Raw genomic sequence first — 27,711 nt, forward strand, 5'->3', positions numbered from 1 at the left:
CTGATCTTATTTTTTAGATGTGTGTGATAATGGGGATTGAACCCAGGGGCACTTAATCACTAAGCTACATCCTTAGTCCTATTTTTTCTCTTTTTTTGAGATGGGGTCTCACTACATCTCTGAGGTGCCTCAAACTTGCAATTTCCTGCTTCAGCCTCAGAAATTGTGGGATTTGAAGTGTGTGTCACCACGCCTGGTTAAGAGTTAATCTCTTGAAGTTTAAAGACCATATTTTGTTAAAGAAAAAAAATTAAAGCCTGGAGAGGTTAACTGACTCACAATTGACAATTAATGGCAGAGAGGGCCTAGACCCTGGACCTTGCAACTGCCAGACAGAGCTCTAGTGTGCCATTCCCCATAACCGACTCCCTTGCTGTCCTCCAGGGGGGTGCCCTGGTGGAACCTGCCTTTGCCCCTGGGTTCCTTCCTTATGAACTGTCTTCTCCGCCTCTCTCACTTCCTTGCCCTACCATCTGTCTTGCCAACTCCTTCTGATCTTTCAAGGACATCCCAGTGGCATCTCTTCTGGAAGCCTGCCCTCTCTCCTCCCAGCTCTGACTCTCTATTTCCACAGAACCTCTGCATGCCTCTCTCAGCACTTACAAGAGTGAACTATGACTGAGGACTTGCCCATCTGTCTCCCTCTTCAGCCTGCTACCTTTTTTGATAGTTGAAGCAAGGTCAATTGTCTCCAACATAGTATGTTGAATAGAGTTGGCGCTCAATAAATGCTTCATGAATGAAGGAATACATAAATAAACAATGAACCAATGATGAGAATTTAGGAGTAAAATTAGTCATACTTATTGGAAGCCATGTTACTTTGACTCAGCACCAAGCAAATGCCCTGGCTAAGCAGCTCCATGGCAGTCTAGAGAGCAGAGACCTCACTGCATACACACAGGTCCTGGGCTCTGTGCTCATAGATTCTTGCTAGGATATTTGTTTCTTATATAAGACTCCAAGACAATCTGAAGGCGTTAGAAGAGCCCATTGCTATAAACAACAGAAAAAGCAGAGACTTGTTGAGATAGTGCTAGAGCAAGTCTCTTGTCTGTGCTCCATTTCCCAGGAGAGAACAATTTGCACAGGATCCTCAGTATGCCTGTGTCTTAGGAAGGTTCATTTGGCTGTCTGCAGCCAGTTAGAAGATAGGGCCTTAGTGAAGAGTCCATTTCCCTACATTTTCCAAGTGCCAGAGGCTGCCTGCACTCCTTAACCTGCAGCATCTTCCTCAATCTTGAGGGCCAGTGGTGTAGCATCTTCAAATCTCTCCCTCTCTGACCTCTGCTTCTGTGTTGTATCTCCTCTGACTCAGACCCTTCTGCCTCCATTGTAATTAGGCCTACCAGAGTAATCCAGATAATCTTCCATCTCAAGACCCCTAAATTAATCTCATCTACAAAGTCCCCTTTGCCATGTAAAGTAACCTAGTCACAGGTTCTGGATATTAGGATATAGACATCTTGGTGGGGAGTATTCTGTCTACCCTCCACCATAAACATTGTTTATGATACAAGTTGAGTTATTTTTCCATATACATTATTTTATAAAGCCCAAACTAAAGCTAGAAACAAAATATAAACTCTGTTGTATCTGGGCACAGTGGCACATGCCTGTAATCCCTGCCACTCAGGAGGCTGAGACAGGAAGACTGAAAATTCAAAGCCAGCCCAAGCATCTTAATGAGATCCTAAGCAACTTAGTGAGACCCTGTCTTAAAATAAAAAATAAAAAGAGCTGGGGAAGTGCTCAGTGGCAAAGTACTCCTGGGTTCAATCCGTAGAACCAAACCAAACCAAACCAAACCAAAACAAACAAACAAAAAAAACTCTGTTGTACACCCTCTTTCCATCCCAATCACTGTTACCTTCCCACCAAATCTCTCTCTATAAAAATCTCACATACCTTATATGCATGGGAGTAGAGCTGAGCTTTCACCTTTGAAGGCATATCAGTAGTTTCTGCCAGGTTAAAGATGAAGAATGGTGTTTTCATCCTGGGGGTGGGAATGGGAACCTTCTTAAAATCATACCATCGATTTCACATTCAGGGCTAAATCGTTCAGGCTTTCCACTGGTATGGAGTGCACAAAACTCTTTACTGTGCTATTTTTATTCTTTCTTTTTCATGGAAGTTTACTCTGAACCCCTTCCCCAAAGCACTGCATTTATTACCAAAGTCTATGCTCATCATTGCTATTACACACTGGTCTTCTTCAGATGAACATTATTTATTTAAACAGGAGCAGCTGGACACGGGGGAGCCTTGGTGGATTATCAGCACATTTCTAAAGGTGCCGGTCATGGCGGCTCATGCCACGTGTGACCAGCTCTTCATAGATGGCTAGATTCTTTGACCCCGTGAACTCATCCAAATTGTATTTAGCACACCAATTAAATCAATACCTTCCCGAATAACGACTGCTTTCTTCTTTCAGGTGATTTCTCCCCAGCTTTCACAATGAAGAAATGTGCAGACCGGGTATCTTTGACCAGGGCTTTAAGGCAAGTTTTTGTCCTTATAACTCTGCTGATAACTTGAAGTGTGTTGTTTTCTGGCTTTTTCAAAACTATTATTTATAAACTATGGTATATCTATTTTTATATTCATTATGTTAAGTTTCTTTCTTTCTTTCTTTTTTTTTTTTGGGTGCTGGGGATCGAACCCAGGGCCTTGTGTTTACAAGGCAAGCACTCTACCGACTAAGCTATCTCCCCAGCCCCTAGAGTTTATTTCTTGACATTGTTTTGTTTTTTTGTTTTGGTTTTTTGTTTTTGTTTTTTTTTTTTTAGTACTGCAATTGACCCCAGGGATGTTTTTACTACTGAGATACATCCCCAAACCTTTCTATTTTTTATTTTGAGATAGGGTCTGACTAAGTTGCCCAGCCTCAAATTTGTGATTCTCCTACCTCAGCCTCCCAGGGAGCTTGGATTACAGGTGTATATCACTGTGCCCAGCTTCTTGACACCTCTTTAAACATATGTAAACGTTTAATACCATAACTCAATTCTCAGTGCACAGTCCCTGGCATACACTTTTGCAGAAGGAAGCACTCATTATGAGTAAGGCATCCCTGTGTATTAATTAGGGCCTTTCCATTAATATTTAGGCCAAAGTTTTCTCATATTAGTTGTTTTGATCATTTAAAAATAATGAAAAACAGTAACATCACTGTTAAGTGTTCCATACAGACAAGGTTGCAATGATGAACTTCCACTTAATCACATTCACTTTGGTTTAGTTGAAACAGGGAATTAAGAGTGTTTTAGAGTCAAAGTCCAGGCTCCATTACTAATAGCTAAGTGGCCTTGAACATGGGCCTCTTCTTCCAGTTTGTTCTTTTATAAAGTGGGGATATTAATAACAACTTCATAGGCTATGATGATGAAAATAGATTATTTGTATAAACTCAAAAAACTATTAGTATAATGCCTTAAACAAAATAGTTGCTCATAAATGTTATTTTTATTACCACTTATCCCTGAAAATTGCCACAGGCTACTTCTCTGCCATATTAAAAACAGACTGCAAACACAAAAATGTAATAAATCACCTTGCTTGCCACATCTCTTCACTGGCCACAGATTCCCAAGAAGATGGATCAAACCTACAGTTACAAAAAATAGTAATATCCTTCTGTCAGTTACATTTATTACTATAGACATGAAAGACCTGTTTTATAATCTTAAAAGGCCACTAAAATAGGCTGAATCTTTTTTTTAATTTTTATTTTTTGAGGAAGTACTGCAATTGAAGGGCTCCACTGAGCTACAACCCCAACCCTTTTTATTTTAATTCTGAGATAAGGTCTTGCTAAATTGCTTCAGGCCTTGCTAACTTGCCTCAGCCTCCCAAGTTACTGGAATTACAGGTGTGTGCTACCACACCTGGCAAATAGGTTGGATCTTTAAGAACTGATAATGATCAAATGAATAAATTTATCCTCCTAAAAAAAGTTCAGTTAAGGAATTATGGTAAATGTGTCCTTAATCTGCACGAGCAATTACTACCTCGTGGGAACAAACAAAAGGCATTTGGGGGACCAGATGTTATTAAGAGCTGTTAAACAGCAACAGGGCAGAGGTGAGGCATGGACTATGCTCTAGACACAGTGAAGACCCCAGGAGCTGTGAAACAAGGGAATAAACCTGAAGAAGGAGACTCCTGGCTTGGATAAATCATTACTAGGACTATGATGCCACACAAAGAACTCTGGTCAAAACATTTACTGATTTTTCTCAATTAAAATTTCTCTTAGTATGTATTTTGATAGAGTGGAGACAATGAGCAGTGCTGTGTAGACACACTAGTAGTTCACAATCCGAAGAATATGTTATTTCTAACTTTTCCTTATAAAGGTCACAGAGTGCTTTCTTTTAAGACTAATTATCCAACTCTGGCTATAAATGCAACAATGTGGTCTGTTTGCTCTTGATTGAAAAAAACCTTTATAGCACTTGTTCATGTGAACTTATCTTTTGTTTTTGAATTATAAGCAATAGGTTATACAATTTTTAAGTATTTCAAAATTTTGAAAATAGGTAGTGGAGTTGGAAGGATTGTAAATTAGTACAACCACCATGGGAATCAGCGTGAAGGTTCTTCAAAAGACTAGGAATAAAACCACCATATTACCCGGTTATCCTACTCCTCAGTATTGATCCTAAAGAATTAAAGTCAGCATACTATTACAATGATACATGCACATCCATGTTTACAGCGGCACAATTCACAATAGCCAAACTATGGAACCAGCCTAGGTACCCACCAATAGAGGAATGGATAAGGAAAATTTATATTTATGTTCAACCATAGGAAAAATAAAATTTGTCATTTGTAGGAAAATGGATGGAGCTTGAGAACATTATGCTAAGTGAAATAAGTCAAACTCCAAAAGTCAAGGGTCACATTTTCTCTCATATATGCAAGCTAAAGAAAAAAAAAAAAAAGGAAAAGAAAGGTGGGGGGGAAATCTCATGAAAATCAAAAAGAGATCAGTAGAGGAACCACTGAGGAATGATAGTCACCAAAATATATTGCTATATCATGTGCATGTATGAATATATAACAAATCCCACCATTACATATAATTATAAAAAATAAGAAAATAATTTAAAAACTAAGAAAAAATTAAAAATAGGTAGTGGAAGCAATTCTTTAGACAGTGACCCATTTTTCATATGGGAGACAGTAAACTCTATGATGAAATGCTTAAAGGAAGTAATGCCCCAAATTACATAACCAGATTGATGCCAAACAGCTGGGAAAAAAACAGTACTCAAATTCAGTTTTCTGTACAAAAAAATTATCTGCCTTTTTTTTGTTTTGTGGTGCTGTGGATTGAACCCAGGGCCCCGCACACGGTAGGAAAGTGCTATACCACTAAGCTACTTGTGCAGCCCATATCTGCCACTCTTTTTTTTAATTGTAGATGGATACAATACCTTTATTTTATTTATTTGTGTGGTGCTGAGGATCAAACCCAGTGGCCCACGAATGCAAGGTAAGTGCTATACCACTGAGCCACAACCCCAGTCCCTGTATCTGCCATTCTTGAAAAAATGAATATGACAAGTTCATGCATGTGGAAACGATCATGGGCAGCAGAGTACCTCTGAAAGTTCAACTGCCATTAATGAGTCCCTTTTATTTTAGGATAATGAGATATGGGGTGGTGGACAATACAGCATTGGAAGCAGGCCTGGAAGCAGAAGATGCCATATATCTAACTCCTGTGGTATCCCCTCAACCTCAGCCTCCTCTTCCCTCTGTATCCCATCATTCTGTAAATAGGAAGTTAAGGGAGATTTGGTTTTTTTCTTCATGTTTTCTGATACCCTGTGGGCAATACATAATTTTGACCATAAAAAACAAAAAAAAAATTAAAAGACATCTAAAAGTGTATACTTTTTTAGGCACACAAAACTGCCATCTTCTGCTTAAAATACAACTGCTTTTCATACCTTCCATATTCTTCAGTCCAGTTATATATATTTCTTGTGAGTTTAATCCATTCCTCGGGGTTGAATACAATCTCTGAAGGAACTAATTTGTCACATGACCCCCATGGCCAAAGTGAATAGTTCTTTTTCCAGGTTGGGTCACCTTCATGAATTCCTATGCAAACAAATGTTTCTTTTCTATTGAAAACAGAAAAATAGGTGAGGTATTTTTAACTTAAGATTCTAAATGATAAATATAATTTATGAGAGGTCATTTTTGACTCTTTAAACCTTGATTACCAATATCATTTGTAAAGATGTTGGTTTATTTAAATCTTTCCCAAAAAGACACTAATCTATCTTTGTGTAAAAATAACAAGATTTTTTTTTTTTTTTTTGAGTGGGAACAAACAGACATGGATGAAAAAATCTTCCTGTTGGTAACTTAAGAAATCGCTTGGGGACAAGTATGGTTTTCAGGAAAACTGCTGTGGTACTGTCTCATGTGTAAACATATTTTCTTTGATATCTCTTTTTATTTTACAGGTGGAAATACAAATCTCCCTTTGTATCCCTACTTAGATGTAGTCTTTCCTTCCTTAAATTCCCATTATACTTTTTTTTATTTATCTTTTGTTATTATATTCAACGTATTATTTGTATTTGTAAATCTCCCTGAGTAGCCTAAGAGCATCTGGAGGATAGGCCTTCTATCCCTTTAGAAACTCTGAATCCTACACAGCATGACACATGCCTAACACATAATGAATACTTGCTGGATAAAATTGATTAGTATAACTATTAGAAACCTCAGTTCCTGCAAAAATTAGTAATAGAAATGGTTAAAATAAGCTTTGTTCAGGAAAAATGATAACTAATTCTCTTCCAATTTATTGTTTATGTCTTAATAGCTATTATTAAGTAGGAAAGAAAAAGGAACATAGTAGGGAAAACTGGTGAAAAGCAAAAAAACAAAACTTTGAAACAAGACACTTCTATTTAGATTTTAGATTTCATTTTTCATTTTCTTTCTTTTTTTTTTTTTTTTTTTTTTTTTGCATTGACAATTGAATTTAGGGGCATTTAACCACTGAGCCACATCCCCAGTCCTTTTTATTTTTTATTTTGAAATAGGGTCATACTAAGTCACTGAGGCTGGCTAGATTTTAGATTTTTTTTTTTTTTTTTTTTTTTTTTTTTTTTTTTTGAATCATTTACTGCCTCTAGGATTTTGGGAATATTAACTACCTGTGTGTAGTCTCCTCACCTGTGAAACAGGTCTGATAACTGTCTTTGAGGGTTTTCTAAAATCAAATGAAATATCTGATATAAAGTACATTTTTAAAACATAAAAGAGTTCAGTTTTGAGAAAGATGGGGTGAGTTCACTTTGTCTCTCCCTCTGCACTCAACTATGGCTCCTGGACATAATATATGCAGCAGCTATCTGAGGATTCTGGAAAAGAAATGATAAAAGAAGTCTAAGGAAAAGACCAGAATTCAAAGTTCTATCAAATCAGCAGTGAACTTATCATTATTCTCCCTCCAGTGTTGCTACGATTGTACTCAAGAAAGCCCAAACCCAGCAGTACATATGAAGACACAAAGAACTCCAAGAAAAAAAGTTTTTATTTCTGCCTAAAGAGCAAGAAAGTGAACTCCTAAGATTTGGAGAGAGTGGAGAAAAACCCCTGGATCTCTCCCCTCTTCTCCTTCTCCCATACCAGGAAACACTAGGTAGCAGTGGAGTTAGCAGCACAGTGATAGCAGTGGCAGCCAGGCAGGAGCCTAAAACTCTGAGGGAGGGGAACCCTTCTCTCTAACCAAAGGAGCTATGGTTCCAAGAGCAGAGGGCCAATCCCCATTGCCTTTTGTATGTCCTCCTGCAGCCTGAACCCAGATGTAGAAGTCACAGGAAGTGCATGCAAAAAATGGAAATTAAAATCCCAACTCTCTGGACAGAGAACCAGGAAGGAAGATTTTAGGGAGCTGGGCAGTACTAGGATGACCAGTACTTTTGGGCAGAAATCAAGAAGGCCAGTCCCATAAAGTTGTGTATGAACTCCTAGTCAGAGATAAGTATGCATGGATCTGACCCAAAACTGAGTTTGCAAAATTAACCATAGGATAGTCTACCACCCAGATCTCAGATTAGACACTGATAGCACCCCATGGGATGGATCCAAATGCTACTGCAAATATTTTAAAAACAGAACTGGCATTGGAACCACAGCTCACAGAAAGTAGGCCAGCACTTGCAGCCTGAAATGAGTGTGGTCAAAGGTCTGCTAAACAAACAAAAAATAGACATTGTCTTGGGATTAAATAAGGACCAATATTCAAAATGTACTGGATATAATCCAAAATTACTTAGCATGTTAAGATCCAGAAAAATCTCAACTCACAAGAGAAAAGACAATCAATAGATGTCAATTCCAAGGTGACTTAGATGCTAGCATTGCCACACAAAGACTTTAGAAAAGCCATCATAATCATGCACCAAGAAGTAAGGGCAATACTCTTAAAATTAGTGAGAACATAGGGCATCTCAACAAAGAAAAAGAAGATATAAAGAGGAACCCAGTGGAAATTACACACCTAAAAACTACAACAACTGAAATTAAAAACTAACTGGGTGTGCTTAAAATAAATTTGGAGGAGGAGTATGTCAAGGAACTTGAAGATAGGACCCCTTACCTAATTTTAGAACTTAAAAAGAAAGACTGAAGAAAATGTAGAATCTCAGGCACCTGAATTTATGTCATTAATCTCAGAAGAGAAAGTATGTGAATCAAGAAAAAATATTTAAAGAAATAATGTCTGAGAAGTCCACATTTTTTGAAAGATACAATTTTATAGGTTCAAGAAACTCTGCAAACCCCAAACAGGTTCAGTTCAAAGAAATGTACACCAAGACTCATCAAAATCAAACCACTGAATATTAAAGACAAATAAAAAGTCTTGAAAACACCCAGAGGGAAAGAACATATTTTTACTGTGGATTTCTCATCAGAAGATACACAGGTCAAAAGAATGCAAAATAACATTTTTAATGTGCTGGGAAAAATATTTATCAACACAAAATTCATATTCACAAATAACTTTAAAAATGAAAGTGAAATAAAACATTTTTGGATAACAGAAAATTGAGAGAATCCACTGCTAACAGTCCTACTCTAAAATAAACGTTAAAAAAATATATTCAGAAGAAAGGGAAATGATACAAGAAGGAAACCTGAAATACTGGATTAAAGGAAGAAAAATAGACCTGGTAAATAGCTAGATAAATATAAATATGAATTTTTTTCTTTTAAGATCTTTAATATATATCAGAAAATTTGAAAACTGAAATTAGCACATATGATATAATATATGTAACAACAATCAAAAGTGGGAAGATCAAAGGAATTTAATCCTTACTGAAATCACTGAAATGCAATAACGCCTTTCTTGTTATCTATCCAAAAAAAAAAAATCCTTCTGGGGTTTATCTTTAATAGACTAAAAATTTATCTTTATTAGACTATCTTTAATAGACTAAAAAGTTAAGTATGTATACTATAATTTCAAGGTCAACCAGAACTAAAAAAACAAAAGAAAAAAAATTTACCAAGACACATAGTAAAAATGATATAGTAAAAATTTTCAGTAAAACATTTTAAATGGGCTGGGAACAGTAGTGCACTCTTGTAATTCCAGTGGCTCAGGAAACTAAGGCAGGAGGATCATGAGTACAAAGTCCACCTCAGTAACTTAGCAAGGCCCTGTCTCAAAATAAAAAACATATAAAAAGATGGAGAGTGGGGATGTGGGTCAGTGGGTAAGCACCCCTGGGTTCAATCCCCAGTACCAAAATAAATAAATAAATAAATAAATGGATTAATAGAAAAATAGTCAATCCCAAAGAAGGCAGAAAAGTGGAAATAATGAAATGGAAAATAGGGAATATACTTAAAGCAAATAATAAAGTGGTAGATATACATCTAAGCATATTAAGTGCAAATGGTTTAAATAAACTAATTAAAAACAGATGGACTGTATAATAAAACAAGAATCCAAACATGTGCTATCTATAAGAAACCATTTTAAATATGATATAGGTTGGTTACAAGAAAAAGGATGAAAAACATCATGAAAACACTAATCAAATGAGAACCAATCAAAAATCCCAGAAGTTTTTTTGGTAGCTAACAAGAAAGGTGTTATTGCAATTCAATGATTTCAGAAAGGATAATCGTTTCAAGAAACAGTGTGAGGACAATTTGGCAACCCACATGCAAAAACAAAACAAAACTATAAAACTTAGAAGAACCCATAAGAAAATCTTCATGACTTGGATTAGCAAAGAGTTCTTAGAGACAACACCAAAAGTATAATTCATAAAAGAAAAATAATTAGGGGTTTCACTGAAATAAAAAACTTTATCTCCACAAAAGACATTTATAATCTAAGAAGACAAATTGAGAAAATATTTACCAATTATATATTTGACAAAGGATTCGTATCTAGAACATACAAAAAATACTTTCAAAACTCGACAGTAAGAGGGGTTTTCAAGATGGCAGCCTAGAGGGAGGCTGCATTTCATGTTGCTCCAGGACTCAGGATTCAAAAGAGGAGGTATTGAGACACTTGGGACCAACTCAAAGCAGCCGGGTGACTCTCACCCATTGGAGAGGCGTCCCGGATGGGACGGTGGTCTCGGAATGCAGGGAACTTGTGAAGTAGAGCTGCCGGCGAGACACCCCTCCCCCCGCTGGAACAGTGAACTCAGACAGCTAGGAGCGCCGTAAAGGAGGCCGCTCGGCACAGCGCTGGGACTCGGAGCAAGCACTGGGGCTCCGGCGGCTGCCCAGGGGAGGAGTGGCGAGGAGAGCTGTGTGGACTCAGGACACCGGGGCCTGCCCTGAGGAGGAGCGTGGCCACTTGGATTCGGAGTGACTGCACCAGAGCTACAGGCGGTTGCCAGAGGAGAAGCTGTGCGGCGAGCTGTTTGGACTCAGGGCGACTGCTTCTGAACCCCGGGGCCTGCCCTGAGGACGAGGAGGAGGAAGAGGAGCGCGGCCGCTTGGATTCGGGGTGACTACACCAGAGCTACAGGCGGTTGCCAGAGGAGGGGCTGCGTGGCGAGCTGTTTGGACTCAGACCACTTCTGAACCCCGGGGCCTGCCCGGAGGAGTAGGAGGAGGAGGCGGAGGAGCGCGGCGGGTCGTTTGGACTCGCAGTGACTGCATTAGCGCTCCAGGCGGCTGCTCAGAGGAGAAGGCGAGTGGTGAGTTGTTTGGACTTAAAGTGACAGCTCCTGAACACAGGGGGGCTGCCTGGAGGAGGAGCGTGGTGGGTCGCTTGGTCTTGAGTGGCCGCACCAGAGCTCCAGGCGGTTGCCCAGAGGACCCGTGCAGCGGGTCACGTGGTTCAGAGCCACTCAGGGCGACCGCTCCTGAACACCCGGGGGGATATCTGGAGAAGGAGGAGGAACGGGGAGGGTCACTTCGACTCGGAGTGATTGATTGCCCAGGGCTACAGGTGGTTGGTGGGAGGAGGAGGCACGAAGTGAGTTTCTTGGACTCCTAGTGACCGCACCAGAATACTGGGCGGCTGTCTGGAGGAAGAGGCGTGTGGCAGGTCTCTGGGACTCAGAGCGATTGTTCGGGGCCCCAGGTGGCTGCTCAGAGGAGGGGCCGCATAGCCAGGCGATTAGGTGCAGAGCAGGGTTACAGGATCTAGGAGGCTTCTGGGTGGAAGAGCCCCACAGAGACAGGCTTAGGGTGGAACGAAGGTTCCAGGCCTGCGGGCAGATTCTCTGAGGAGGGGCAGCCTAAGGAGATTCATCTGCGAAGGGTGAGGCTCCCAGGCCCAGGAGGTAGGGCCGGGCCCCTGGGAACTTTGCAGAGGAAGGCAGCCCAGCCCAGGCGGTAGCTGTAAATTGAGGGGAACCTCTAGGAGGGAACTGACCAGCGAGACCTCCCCACCGGGTGAGTCTTCCCTGCCGGGTGAGGTTTCCCCACAAGGACGGTAAAACCAGAGACTCAGGCCCAAACAGGCCTTGCCTCAGCCCGCAGCCTAGGTCCCCTTTGGATGGCCATTGGTCAACAAGTGGAGGCACCTCTGCCCACTAGCAGGGATTATACCCCACCTGAAGGACACCACTCCTAGAAAGGCATCTTCCTTGTGGAGCACCGCACTATCAACTTCCTCCAAGACTTCAGCCTGCTGAAGGCTAAGGAGGGATATATATAGAAATCTTCAGGGACATTGTAAGTCAATAGAGGAAATCTGCAATATCTCAGCGGTCCACTGATACCTCAACAATATGAGAAAACAAGGAAAGAAAATGCTGCAAACAAATCTAGATGTTACATCAATAAAATCCAATGACAGCATGGCAGAAGAAATGACAGAAAAGGAGTTCAGAATGTACATAATTAAAATGATCAGAGAAGCAAACGATGAGATGAAAGAGTAAATGCAAGCATTGAATGATTGCACCAATCGACAGTTAAAAGAGCAAATACAGGAAGCAAAAGATCATTTCAATAAAGAGTTAGAGATATTGAAAAAAAACCAAACAGAAATCCTTGACATGAAGGAAACAATAAACCAAATTAAGAACTCCATAGAAAGCATATCCAATAGGATAGAACACCTGGAAGACAGAACCTCAGACATTGAAGACAAAATATTTAACCTTGAAAACAAAGTTGAACAAACAGAGAAGATGGTAAGAAATCATGAACAGAATCTCCAAGAACTATGGGATATCATGAAAAGGCCAAATTTAAGAATTATTGGGATTGAGGAAGGCTTAGAGAAACAGACCAAAGGAATGAACAATCTATTCAATGAAATAATATCAGAAAATTTCCCAAATCTGAAGAATGAAATGGAAGATCAAGTACAAGAGGCTCATAGGACTCCAAATATACAAAATTACAACAGACCCACACCAAGGCACGTTATAATGAAAATGCCTAACATACAAAAAAAAGACAGAATTTTAAAGGCCAAAAGAGAGAGGAATCAAATTACATTCAGGGGGAAACCAATACAGATATCAGCAGATTTTTCAATCTAGACCCTAAAAGCTAGAAGGGCCTGGAACAACATTTTTCAAGCCCTGAAAGAAAATGGATGCCAACCAAGAATCTTATACCCAGCAAAACTTACCTTCAAATTTGACGATGAAATAAAATCCTTCCATGATAAACAAAAGCTAAAAGAATTTACAAAAAGAAAGCCAGCACTACAGAACATTCTCAGCAAAATATTCCATGAGGAAGTGATGAAAAACAAAGAAGCAAATCAGCAAAGGGAGGAATTATCCTAAAGGAATTGTCAAATAAAGGAGGAAACAAGTTGTGTCAAACAAATAAATAAACAAAATTTAAAAAATGAACCAAATGACCGGGAAACCAAATCATTTCTCTATAATAACCCTGAATGTTAATGGCCTGAATTCATCAATCAAAAGACATAGACTGGCAGACTGGATTAAAAAGAAAGATCCAACAATATGTTGCCTGCAAGAGACTCACCTCATAGAAAAAGACACCCATAGACTAAAGGTGAAAGGATGGGGAAAAACATACCATGCACATGGACTCAGCAAAAAAGCTGGAGTATCCATCCTCATTTCCGATAATGTGGACTTCAAGCCAAAGTTAGTCAGAAGGGATAAAGAAGGACATTTCATACTGCTTAAGGGAAGCATAAATCAGCAAGATATAACAATCATAAACATCTATGCCCCAAACAGTGGCTCATCCATGTATGTCAAACAAATCCTTCTCAATTTCAGAAACCAAATAGACCATAACACAATAATACTAGGTGATTTTAACACGCCTCTCTCACCACTGGACAGATCTTCCAGACAAAAATTGAACAAAGAAACCATAGATCTCAATAACACAATCAATAATTTAGACTTAACAGACATTTATAGAATATACCATCCAACCAAGAGTGAATACACTTTCTTCTCAGCAGCACATGGATCCTTCTCTAAAATAGACCATATATTATGCCACAAAGCTAATGTTAGCAAATACAAGAAGATAGAGACACTACCATGTATTCTATCAGATCATAATGGATTGAAGTTAGAAATAAATGAAAGAGTAAAACACAGAAACTATTCCAACATCTGGAGATTAAACAATATGCTATTATATGATGAATGGATAACAGAAGATATTAGGAAGGAAATTAAAAAATTCTTAGAGGTAAATGAGAACAAAGAAACATCATATCAAAATCTCTGGGACACTATGAAAGCAGTACTTAGAGGGAAATTTATTTCATGGAGCGCATTTAATAAAAGAAGTAAAACTCAACAAATAAACGACTTAACACTACACCTCAGAGCCCTAGAAAAAGAAGAACAGAACAGCACCAAAAGTAGTAGAAGACAGGAAATAGTTAAACTCAGAGCTGAAATCAATGAAATTGAAACAAAAGAAACAATACAAAAAATTGACAAACTAAATAGTTGGTTCTTCGAAAAAATAAACAAAATTGATAAACCTTTAGCCACACTAACAAAGAGAAGACGAGAGAAAACCCAAATCACTAAAATTCGGAATGAACAAGGAAATATCACAACAGACAGGATTGAAATACAAAACATAATTAGAAGCTATTTTGAAAATCTATACTCCAACAAAATAGAAAATTTCGAAGACATCAACAGGTTTCTAGAGACATATGAATTGCCTAAACTGAATGAGGAGGACATAAATAATTTAAATAGACCAATTTCAAGTACTGAAATAGAAGAAGTCATCAAAAACCTACCAACAAAGAAAAGTCCGGGACCAGATGGGTTCTCAGCCGAGTTCTACAAAACCTTTAAAGAAGAGCTCATTCCAATACTTCTCAAAGTATTCCATAAAATAGAAGAGGAGGGAACCCTCCCAAACTCATTCTATGAAGCCAGTATCACACTGATACCTAAACCAGACAGAGACTCATCAAGGAAAGAAAATTTCAGACCAATATCCTTAATGAACATCGACGCAAAAATTCTCAACAAAATTTTAGCAAATCGCATACAAAAACATATTCAAAAGATAGTGCACCATGATCAAGTGGGTTTCATCCCAGGGATGCAAGGTTGGTTCAACATCAGGAAATCAATAAATGTAATTCACCATATCAATAGACTTAAAGTCAAGAATCACATGATTATTTCAATAGATGCAGAAAAAGCATTTGATAAAATACAGCACCCCTTCATGCTCAAAACACTAGAAAAAATAGGGATAGTGGGAACATTCCTTAACATTGTAAAGGTCATTTATGCTAAGCCCATGGCTAATATCATTCTAAATGGTGAAAAACTGAAAGCATTCCCCCTAAAAACTGGAACAAGGCAGGGATACCCTCTTTCACCACTTCTATTCAACATCGTTCTTGAGACTCTGGCCAGAGCAATTAGACAAACCAAAGAAATTAAAGGGATACAAATTGGAAAAGACGAACTCAAACTATCCCTGTTCGCTGATGACATGATTATATATTTAGAGGAACCTGGAAATTCCACCAGAAAACTCTTAGAACTCATAAGTGAATTCAGTAAAGTAGCAGGTTACAAGATCAATGCCCATAAATCCAACGCATTTTTATACATAAGTGATGAATCTTCAGAAAGAGAAATTAGGAAAACTACCCCATTCAAAATAGCCTCGAAAAAAATAAAATACTTGGGAATCAATCTCACAAAAGAGGTGAAAGACCTCTACAATGAGAACTATACAACACTAAAGAAAGAAATTGAAGAACACCTTAGAAGATGGAAAGATCTTCCATGTTCTTGGATAGGAAGAATTAATATTGTCAAAATGGCCATACTACCGAAAGTGCTATACAAATTCAATGCAATTCCAATTAAAATCCCAATGACGTACCTTACAGAAATAGAGCAAGCAATTATGAAATTCATCTGGAAGAATAAGAAACCCAGAATAGCTAAAGCAATCCTTAGCAGGAAGAGTGAAACAGGGGGTATTGCAATACCAGATCTTCAACTCTACTACAAAGCAATAGTAACAAAAACGGCATGGTATTGGTACCAAAATAGAAAGGTAGATCAATGGTACAGAATAGAAGACACGGACACAAACCCAAATAAATACAATTTTCTCATACTAGACAAAGGTGCCAAAAATATGCAATGGAGAAAATATAGCCTCTTCAACAAATGGTGCTGGGAGAATTGGAAATCCACATGCAACAGAATGAAACCAAACCCATATCTCTCACCATGCACGAAACTAAACTCAAAATGGATTAAGGAACTCGGAATCAGACCAGAGACCCTGCAGATTATAGAAGAAAAAGTAGGTCCAGATCTTCAACATGTCGGCTTAGGACCAGACTTCCTTAACAGGACTGCCATAGCACAAGAAATAAAAGCAAGAATCAATAACTGGGATAGATTCAAACTAAAAAGCTTTCTCTCAGCAAAGGAAACTATCAGCAATGCAAAGAAAGAGCCTACAGAGTGGGAGAATATCTTTGCCAATCATACTTCAGATAGAGCACTAATCTCCAGAATCTATAAAGAACTCAAAAAACTCTACTCCAAGAATTCAAATAATCCAGTCGACAAATGGGCTAAGGAAATGAATAGACACTTCACAGAAGAAGATCTACAAGCAATCAACAAACATATGGAAAAATGTTCAACATCTCTAGTAATAAGAGAAATGCAAATCAAAACCACCCTAAGATTCCATCTCACCCCAATTAGAATGGCGATTATCAAGAATACGAGCAACAACAGGTGTTGGCGAGGATGTGGGGAGAAAGGTACACTCATACATTGCTGGTGGGGCTGCAAATTAGTGCAGCCACTCTGGAAAGCAGTGTGGAGATTCCTTAGAAAACTTGGAATGGACCCTCCATTTGACCCAGCTATCCCACTCCTTGGCCTATACCCAAAGGACTTAAAATCAGCATACTACAGAGATACAGCCACATCAATGTTCATAGCTGCTCAATTCACAATAGCCAGACTGTGGAACCAACCTAGATGCCCTTCAATTGATGAGTGGATAAAGAAACTGTGGTATATATATACAATGGAATATTACTCAGCCATAAAGAATGATAAAATTATGGCATTTGCAGGCAAATGGATGAAATTGGAGAATATCATGCTAAGTGAGATAAGCCAATCTCAAAAAGCCAAAGGACGAATGATATCGGTAATAAGTGGAGGATGACACATAATGGGGGGGAGGGAAGGGTTAGTGTTAGGGTTAGAGTTAGGGTTAGGTAGGGGGGCAAGTATGAGGAAGGAAGTACTGTACAGAGGGTAAAGAGGGGTGGGAGGGGTGGGGGGAAGGGAAAAAATAACAGAATGAATCAAACCACATTACTCTACGTAAATTTATGATTACACAAATGGTATGCCTTTACGCCATGTACAAACAGAGAAACAACATGTATCCCATTTGTTTACAATAAAAAAAAAAAAAACAACTCGACAGTAAGAAAACAAATCGCTTAATCCTGCACCTAGGTATGAAAAAAATATTCATACAGAAACTTAAGTATGAATGTTTATAGCAGCTTTCTCTATAAATGCCACAAACCAGAAACAATACAATCATTCAACTGGAAAGAGGATAAACAAGTTGTGGTACATCCATATAACAGACTATTACTCAGCAACAAAAAGCAATGAACTAACGTATAAAACTTGGGTGGATATCGAGGGCATATGCTGAGTGAAATATGCCATTATCAAAAAATTACATATACTTTGTGATTCCATTTATATAATGTTTTGGAAAAGGTAAAAATATAATAATGAAGAATAATGAAGAACAGATCAGTGGTGGCTAGGGTTAGGGCTCTGAGGATAGAATGGCTTATAAGAGTAGCACAAAGCGGGTTTGAAGGCCACAGACTGTTCTGCATTCTGACTGTTGTGGTGATCTCACAAATGTATACACGTGTTAAAATTCATAGAACTGTATGCCTCCCCCCTAAAAAAAGGGGGGGGGGGAGAATAAAAAAATTACTGTATGATAAACATAAAAAATAATAGTTGCTCAATAAATATTAGTTTCTTTCTTTTTAAAAGTACTCATTTAAAGAGCTTTCATATGATGGGCTAACATTTTGGGGGAGAAAATCCCCTATTAAGTGTCTTCAAATCATTTGTGTCCTTACACTAAGTAATTTTACTTCAGAGTGAAATACTAATATTCTAAATATTGTTAAGATTAATAATAATACAATTACTATTATTTTACTAATACTAATTATTCTACCCTAATAAATTCTACCCATTAACAAAAATTACATGTACAAAGGCTTTTGTTGTAGCTTGTAACTTTAGATATCATGTTAATATCTACTAATAGTTGCATTAACCTATTATTAAATCATAGTACATCTACTAAAAATATACAAAGAGTTTATAAAAACATAATAAAATGTTCTTATGTCATTGAAGAAAAAAAACAGGACTATATCTTACACTATGCTTTCAACTTTGTAAAAAATATGTATTTTTTACATTTATTGTTTCTGAATGATAGGATCACTTTTTTATTTTTTAAAAAATAATTAGTGACATGCTCTTTGTACTAGCAAAAAATAAAAAGCTGAATTATCCCCCAAATTTATTATTCTGTAATGAACACATACAACTTTTTTAATCAAGTCTTCGTTTAAAAATAGACAATAAATAATATTTACTATGAGACTTGTTAGTCAAAAATATTGACAAAACTTTATGGATCAGAATGTTTACACCATGTTATAATAGCAAAAGTCTAGAAATAACAAAAGTTTATAAAAAAAATAGTATGTTTGTTAAATTATCATGCATCCTATGGAAATACATATAAAAATGTATCATGCATCATATGGAAATATAACAAAAAATGATGGTAATGATGACATTTTATTGATCACATGGAAATGCACATGATATGTTGTCAGATGAAAATAATGGAACAGAAAATGAATATCCCTGCTACATAAAATATAGTTTAGGTGTATGTATGTATATGTATATAAATAAATAATTTGTTAAAATAAATGGAATCCAAAAACAGTTTATCAAAATGTTAACAGTGGCCAGGCACAGTAGCACATGCCTACAATCTCAAGTATTCTGGAAGCTGAGGCAGGAAGATCTCAAGTTTAAGGACAGTCTTGACAATTTAGTGAGATTCTGACACAGAATAAAAAATGAAAAGGGCTGGGGATGTAGTTCAGTGGCAGAGCGCCCCTATGTTCAATTCCCAGTGCTGAGAAAAAAAAAAAAAAAGAATCCCCTTGAAAGACGTATCACTTGATATTTATTAAACAAAAGCAGAATGAATGCTCCTAGGTAGAATTAATGGCTTCCTCATCTACGAAGCCAGAATACTTAGCTTATCAAATCAGTTAAGTCATTTACTTAGTAGATACATATGAGTATTCACTCTTACACTTTACAAAGCTAGTTATATATACAACTAGTTACAGTCATATCTATGTATATAAACAACTAGATTGTGGTCTATGTGGACTTGGAACTGAGTTTCATTCATCTTTATATTGCTAGGGCCTAACTCAAGCTGCCACATAGTAAGCTTTGTGGGGCTGGATTAAACAAAATTCACAAAAGTGCCAATTTGGAGATGTTAATAGTTCTTTATATTTTATTCTAGAATGAAATAATTAAATGTTACTCTCAAAACACATTTATACCTATTACCTTTATATTACTCCATGAGCCACCATAAACACAGGCTCTGAACACTGAAAAAAAAACCATAGTATTATATGCTTAGCAAGGGATAATTTAACTCTGGAATTTACAAAGATTTTCTAAGTCCTCTACAATAAAAAAAAAAAAAAAATCATGAAATAAAATTTTCTTCTTCAAGCTCTGGACAATCTGAAGCATTTCATGGACAGTAGAAATGTTCAACACGCTACTATTGAAATAGTACTTTAATCTTGACCCTAACTATGAATAATTTTATGTTCCCAGGTATAGAATTCACAATTCTCATATTTTATCTCAGCTAGCGTAAACGGTAGGTGCTTTTCTTATTTATAAAACTGTCTTATCCTTTATTAAAAAAAACCCTTAAGCTATTTTCATAGAGTGATTATTCTGAAGAAAATTTGCTTTACACTTAAAAGGGGGCCACGGTGTTGATCAGGAGGAAACTATAATTGCTTGCGATCCACCTGCAATGATTTCAAGTAGGCAAGCGCATCTCCAATTTCCCTGAATTGTACTAAGATCTTATTTGCTATTCTTGCTAATCTGTCTTTATTTTTCCTTTGCCCAGAACAATAACATTTATTTCTGCCTGGCCTCATTTATGCACAGATATTCAATTTAATTACAAAGATAATCTCACCGGTGACAGGGAAATAGGTGTAGAAAATTGGTCTTTTGGATGAGACACAGCTGCTACAGAAATAATTTTAGAAAAGCTTAAGATTTTAGTAAAGCTATTATATGAAAAGAATGCTTACTGTTTATTTATTTCAAGAAAATGATAAAGATTAAATGTGACCATTCCACTGGGTAATACTCCTTCCACAGGATTCCACCGGTTCCCAGGAAAGTGAACACCTGGTAAATGCTTTGCCATCTTGGGTAAATACCACTCATAAGTCATCATCTGCCAGAAAAATAACATATGATGCCATACTTTTAGTATATCTCTTTAAAAGAACCAAGTTTAGCCAATGAAAAGTTTCTAAAATGTGAATACACTATCATTCAATAATTGAAAAATACATTCAGGCATAACCAAGGGTGTGGCTACAATTTTTAAAGTGACTTAAACCTTTGATTATATGTCTTAAGACATGTCTATAATTGGTAACATCAATACTTAGTTATATTTTCAACTCCATGCATTTTTTCGTTTGTGTGTGTGTGGTCCTGGGCGTTAACCCACAGGTGCGACATTCTCAATCCTTTTTATTTTGATTTTGAGACATAGTCTCACTAAGTTGCTCAGGCTGGTCTTAAACTTGTGATCCTTCTACCTCCAACTCCTGAGTAGCTGGGATTACAGGCATGAGCCACTGTGCCCACCTAACCTCCATGTGTTTGATGACCCAGATGACTTTTCCCCATTTTTCTTCTACCTAGAGAATGTGTACTCAGCTTTCAGAACCAGCATAAATACACTTCCTCTGTGATACCCTCCCCAGTCTCCACAGCCAGAATGACATGCAGAGATAGCACTTCGTACCTACCTCTAGTACAGCTCTAGGCCTATTCCTCACTAGACTGTGAGCTCCTAGGGGAAGGGACTGTATCTTTTCACTTTTGTACACCTAGCACATTGCCTGGCACAGAACAGTTCTCAAATTACGTTTGCTGAAGTTGAAATTTCTTTGATGGCCAGACTAGACAACCTATACAAAATACAGAAATGTATCATTACTTCATTCTTTCATTCATCCATTAAAAAAAAAAGTATTGCTCACCTACAAAATAAGATATAATCCCTGCCCTTGAGAAGCTCAATCATAAAATAATCTAGGTCTCAAAGGGTTTTTAACCCTTTGGGCTAAATTTTTTAGTAGCCACAAATTAGTTTCAATCCTTCAATGTTCTTTTGATTAAAATACATTATTAATATTAGAAAATCATTTTTATTAATTGTATACTTAATGTACACTTAATTATATACTTTCATATGTATAGAGACCCTCTTTTTAAAGAAGACTTCCATTTGTACTTTTGAAACTTTGTGAGTTTTAATATTATCATTTGAGTAACTGTGCTTATGTTTACTTATCTCACGTAAGTCATTTAACCAGAAAATGACAAATTAATTTTAATCTAAGTGAACACTATAAAACTCAACAAATAATAAATTGGATTTTATTGCTCAATGCTTTCAGTTTTAGATGATATTGACATTAACTAAATACCCTGTGTTCATTATGACCTTCATGCTCCTCATTTAATTTCCATAATAACCCTCTTTTATAGGAATAATTGCATCAGACACTGCTGATTGCACACTCAACAGCACAGCCTTCTTGCTTGCTAAAGTAACCCTGATTTTGGTCAGGCAGCTCAGGGCAGCAATGTGCTCAGGCCTAGTCATTTACTTTACTAGTGAGTATTTCAGGAGTGGGCAAATGAGCCAGTTCTGGTGGAGGTCTGCTAGGAATTTCTAAGGTCTTGAAAACTCCCAATAGAGAGGAAGGGGGCAGGCCCAAAGAGAAGTACCTTGCTTTGTTTTAGATTGAAATGTTTGGAACTGTGCATCCATGCCCCAGAATTCTGACATCATTATGCTTCTTCTATCATCAGTCCTAAAAATCTCCTCTCTCTCTCCATAATTTAAGCTACTCATAGACATTTTTTTTGTATTCAAAAGCATCCTACCTTATATAATAATAATTTCCTTTTCATGCATAAGAGAAGAGAAACTTTGAGAAAAAAAATCATTAGCTCCTGTCAAACATCTAGGAAATGATAGAATGAAGACTTGAATTTTATGTCTTGTTCTCTTTGAAATCCGTATTTCTTAACTATAGCAGTTGCTATCTCAAACAGTATACAAACATACACACACATGCACACACATACACAAGTGCTAGGGATTAACTCAGGGTCTCATACATGCTAAGCAAGCACACTACTAGGTTACATCCTCAGGCCCCAAATAGTATCTGAAATCACAGCATAGTATCATGTTATCAACAAATAATCTACCATATTATTAATGAATAACCTAGCTTTTGTCAGAGTTAGACTTAAGATTAAATTCATCAATCTGTGTATTTTCAACATAAATGCAAACTGCTTATAAAATATCTGTCATCTGCAAATTTCCTTACAGAGTATTTGCAAATGTGTTTATATAGATTTTTCTCCAAAATTCTAATTATTCTCTAATTCAACACAATTTATTAAAAGTATTGTGTCTACTAATTGCTCAACTGAACAATCTTAATTACTCAGTTGAGAGTAAAAATTTCAATTTCTTGATGACTACTCTAAAAATACCAGACAGATTTGTTCCTTTTTAGATATTTATGGTCTAAATAATAAATATTGTGTTTAAATATAGTTCATTTCTGGAAAATTGTTTTAATTGCCATCTAAATTTTCACAAGTCCTCTCCTAACATGTTTTTGTCATAGGATAAGCAAAGATTATACAAAATTTCCATAGCAGAGTTGTAGTTAATAATTTCTATTTTGAGAAATTATTTGAGTTCACAACTCTGATGATCAAGTAGGCTATTTTAACCACAGTATGATTTATTTTATATTCAATTTAATTTATTTTAATCCCTAGACCAGTAGACAGCATTAATTTAAATGGCTGAATTGGCTAAATGAAAAAAGAAATCAACAATACTTCTACAGTACAATAAATATTTTCATGGTTTGTTATGTGAACTGGAGACCTAGTATATTATTTGAATCTAACACAAAACACAGTAATTCTTAAAACATTCAGTTAAAATGAGAAAGAAGCAACTCATACAATTTATACTAATAGTTAAACAAAAAAGTGATACATAATCTACCCAAGAATGATTATAAGCACTGTATCGATTTGCTATTTAAAAAATGATAATATAAAAATGTTTTTAAATGATTAATATATTCCAAATACATTTTACATATACTTACTTCCTGATCCACTAATGAAATATCTGGCCTCAACCCTTCACAGTAATGCATGTAACGGAGAGAATTGCCTGGCAAATCTCCTCTAAGTAAGATAATTGCATCATGTGGCATAGAATTTAGAAGGTTCTTTGCAAATTTATCGATCACATTGTTGGTCCTTTGGTCACAAATGCTAAATAAAAAGATCAAAAAATGTTAAAATAGCAATACTTTGCCACAATTTTAATAACACTGGGTTTATTTTCCACATCATTCTCTTCCTATCACAAATCTACATTTATTGTTTCAAACTATTTAATTTATATCCTATGAGAAGATGCATATATTTAAAAAACACTATCATTTGATTAAAAAAGGAGAAAAAAATGAGAAAAAACCACTTGTCTACCACTTTACTTCTAGAATTTATAATCATTTCCATAGAAAGGGAATCAGTTAGTATTCAAGAATAAGTCTTTTTCTTCCTAAAAGTAATCCGATTTCATATAACAAAAGTAAGGTTTCTGATTCTACTTGGAATTTAAGGTAATTTATGTTAATTTCATTTATGCCAAGGGAACTTTCAGAAATGCAAAAGGAAATCTGCCAATTTATGACATACATTTATAAGACATTTGTATGATTTTCTTGCATGCAGAGGTTGATCCTTCCCACCATTTCCCTGCACCCCAGGCTTCCTGTGTTCCTCTCTCCACTGGAGGCTGAGAAATTACTAGGGAATGAGACCAAAGAGAAGGAGGAGAAGGAATAGTTTGTTGAGTTGTCTACTTCTCTCCAGACATTATTTGTTCTTGCCAAGAACAGCAGTACAGTTCTTTTCAAGAATAAAACAGACTTTCTAACTTCAAAGAAAAAGTACATGTGTTCTGAGAACTTTACATGCAAAGAGAAAAAGACTACAAGAGGGAAAAAAAAAAAAGCATCAAAAAATGAGGCAAGCAATATCTTTCCTCTTATTATCAGATCTATTACATTTGATGGAGCTGAGAAGCACTGCTCAAGCTGAGTCACTAGGGTAGTATCAAAAAGCAAACAAACATTTCTAGGAATAGAATATTATCCCTTCCTCTGCAATCAGTGCAGGAATTACTATTTCCTACTATGATTCCTTACTTTGCTGGGTGATGGCTCACACTTGTCAACCAGCAAAGTTGCTATCTATTTCATTCCCTTGGGTAAATAAGAAATCAAAACCAGATAAACCACCTAGCCTGTGCAAACATTCCTGGTGCTGACCTTGGAATGCTCTTAATGACCCAAGCCGGGAGAAAACTGGAATTAAAAAAGCTTGGAGGCTGGTGAACCCTCCTTGAGCTAGTGATGGAGTTATGCCTGGGCCATATAGCCCTTTCCCACAAGGTGGGAAGATGAAATGTTCCTAGCACAGGCTCTACCTGGGATTATAAAGAACATTGGTTTCCAAAGTTAAGTTAAAAGAGGAAATTTAATCTTTTTTTTTTTTTTTTTTTTTTTTTAGTACTGGGTATTGAACTCAACAGATGCTTTATTACTGATCTACATCCCCACCTCTTTTTATTTTTTAATTTTGAGATAGGGCCTCACTAAGATGCTTAGGGCCTCACAAAATTGCTGAGACTGGCCTCATACTTGTAATCCTTCTGTCTTAGCCTCCCCAGTCACTGGGATTACAGGTATGCAACACCATGCCCAGAAGAAAATTAAATCTTTTAAAATACAGTCAAATCTCACTATAACAAAATACCAAGGGACTCTTTCTTCCACTTTTGTAACATGTATCTGATACTGCTAGAAATAAATGAACTATCATCTAAGACTTGGACATCTTTTATGTTACACTGAGATTGGCATTATAATCATTATTTAAAAGATATTGAAAAATACATATAATACTAACAATATATGAGTTAAAAACTTTCAGAACTTGAATTAAAAATAATTAATATTTTCTAATATCAAGCTGACTGGTAAAGGGCCAGTTATTATTCAAAAGATGAAACCTTTGAAACATAAAGTAAATTATTTTAGGGTATACAAAAAGTCCCAAATCTCTCTATTCTCCACATAAGTGGTATTTTAGATCACGGAACTTTACACATATTTCAGATTCTACAAACTATCTCTGAAGTTCTTTAGAGTAAAATGTACAAATACTCTACATGCACTACCTGAATACTTGTTTGCAAAGACCTGAAATCACACATCACCCAGGCTGAGATTCTGGTTCAAAAAGCTAATTAATCCCAAAGCTTAAAATCTACTGCATTCAGACCAAGTTGTCTCACTTTGAGTCTTAGAAACCAATAGAAGTTAAAAAGGAAATAACATCCTAGAATGTAAAATATTCAAAATTCTCTGACTCAAATGCTACTTTTCATAAAAATAGCTACGGGTTACCTATAATTAGAATATAATTGGCAAAGTACAAAAAGAGTTGCCGAAAGCCATCCCAGACACTGAAGCCCATTGCTGTTCAGTACTCGGTTAGTCTCAGACACAAGCACAGCCAAACCTATGCCAGCGAGGACAGCCACCACTGCATTGCTCTGCATCCAGAATCGTTCTACCTGTGAAAGACAGGCAAATAGTAGGTCCACTTGACTAGTTTAAACAATCAGTCAGATACTTAAATGTTTTTAAAATATACTGCTTACACCTAGTTGCTTATGCCTGCTGTCATTCAGATCTTGTTAACTGACTTCCCCAATTCAACCTGAGGTCACTTTAATTTTCAATTTGGAACAGTTCTTCCTTCCCAGTTTGACTTGTACATCTCCCTTTGGGGATCCACATATTCATCTTAATATTGAACTCCAGTGATATCTAGGGTGGGAGAGGTAGAGAAATGCTTTTGCTTTTCTCCTGATATTTCCTTCCCTATGCATAAGCTACATGAATATAGTAGTCCTGGCCTCTCTCCGTACCCTCCCTTACTTCCTCCTGCAAGATGGTAGAGACTGAACTGATGGGGAACTGAAGCTGGTATTGGAATTACACAGTCCTGCTTTTTCCTCTCCCTCTAGGAAGTGAGCTGACAAAAAGTACTTATCTAGGGCAGTCTATCTCTGTGCACAGTTGGTGGGAGTGAGCTGGGAGTGAGGTGGGGCAAGACCTGCCCCATGCAGCACTGCCTGTGACTAGTGACTAGGCCTGTCCCTTCTGGCAGGATAAGTAAGTTCTCTTGCCCACACATAGAAGCCACAGTCTCCAATCTCGGCAATATCAGTAATAAACGTGATTCTCCTATCCATTTACACTAATTTGTTTTGTTCAGAACTCTGATGATCATGTAGGCTATTTTTTTATTAGGCTTCTTAAACACATACACAAATGACTAGTTGGTCAGTTATGAAAACTATCTAAATTTACAATTTCTATTATAAGAAGAAATATCCTAATCTCAGAGATGGCTGACAGGAAAACAGAAACACAGGTGGTCTTTTGCACAGTTCTGGAACTACTAGGTAAAAAGTAAGGGGATATGTTGGCAAGAGCCCCTAGTTGTAACCTGTATTTATTTTGCTATTCTAAAAAATATTCTTGGTGAAATGCAGTTGTACATATATTTGTAAGTGCATACACACATATACACACAACTAAACTAAGTCTACTTTTTTTTTTTTTTTTTTTTCTTGGTACCAGGGATTGAACTCAGGGGCACTCAACCTCTGAGCCACATCCCCAGTCCTACTCTGTATTTTTTTAGGGACAGGGTCTCACCGAGTTGCTTAGCAACTCGCTTCTGTTGAGGCTAGCTTTGAACTCATGATCCTCTTGCCTCAGCCTCCCGAGCCACTGGGATTATAGGTATGCGCCACGGAGCCCATTCAAAAGGCCTTAATCTTAATGGCTCAATAATTTAACTTTTGATTTATAAAATGTATATATAATTTTTACTTTTCCTGAAATAATTCATTCTTTTACAAAGCACCTAAGAGACAAGTTTGCACAATCTTCACAAACTTTCTGATTAAAGAATATATCTAAGTAAAACTTACCACACCCATGAACAGTGGTTTTGAAATATCTAAATTTGCCCTCCAAGCAAAGAACAATGAATAAATGCAAAACATTCCAGTAAAAAGCCACACTAAAGACGGATTCTGTCTCTCCCTACAAAAAGAATAAAAAATATATCCAAAATT

At 36.8% G+C, this 27,711-nt stretch overlaps 1 protein-coding gene across 8 annotated transcripts in view; it reads right to left on the bottom strand.

Annotated features, from left to right (window-relative positions):
- The window catches only part of TMEM260 (transmembrane protein 260), a 71,905-nt gene that overhangs the window by 10,798 nt on the left and 33,396 nt on the right, over positions 1-27,711 (bottom strand). For 7 of the 8 annotated variants that reach the window (XR_013762185.1, XR_013762186.1, XM_079129307.1 and 4 more), the window contains exons 9-15: positions 27,565-27,679; positions 25,964-26,133; positions 23,588-23,759; positions 20,447-20,595; positions 5,970-6,146; positions 3,560-3,613; positions 1,909-1,999 (exon numbers count right to left, since the gene is read on the bottom strand). Coding sequence is in view for 6 of the 8 variants with exons in the window: in XM_079129307.1 (XP_078985433.1) it covers positions 1,909-1,999; positions 3,560-3,613; positions 5,970-6,146; positions 20,447-20,595; positions 23,588-23,759; positions 25,964-26,133; positions 27,565-27,679 (928 nt within the window). In the remaining 2 variants the exon portion in view is untranslated. The remainder of the gene's footprint in view (positions 1-1,908; positions 2,000-3,559; positions 3,614-5,969; positions 6,147-20,446; positions 20,596-23,587; positions 23,760-25,963; positions 26,134-27,564; positions 27,680-27,711) is intronic. The other variant, XM_079129305.1, reaches the window with a different exon arrangement.

The sequence above is a fragment of the Sciurus vulgaris genome (genome assembly GCF_902686455.1).
Source record: "Sciurus vulgaris genome assembly, chromosome: 2".
NCBI lineage: Eukaryota > Metazoa > Chordata > Mammalia > Rodentia > Sciuridae > Sciurus > Sciurus vulgaris.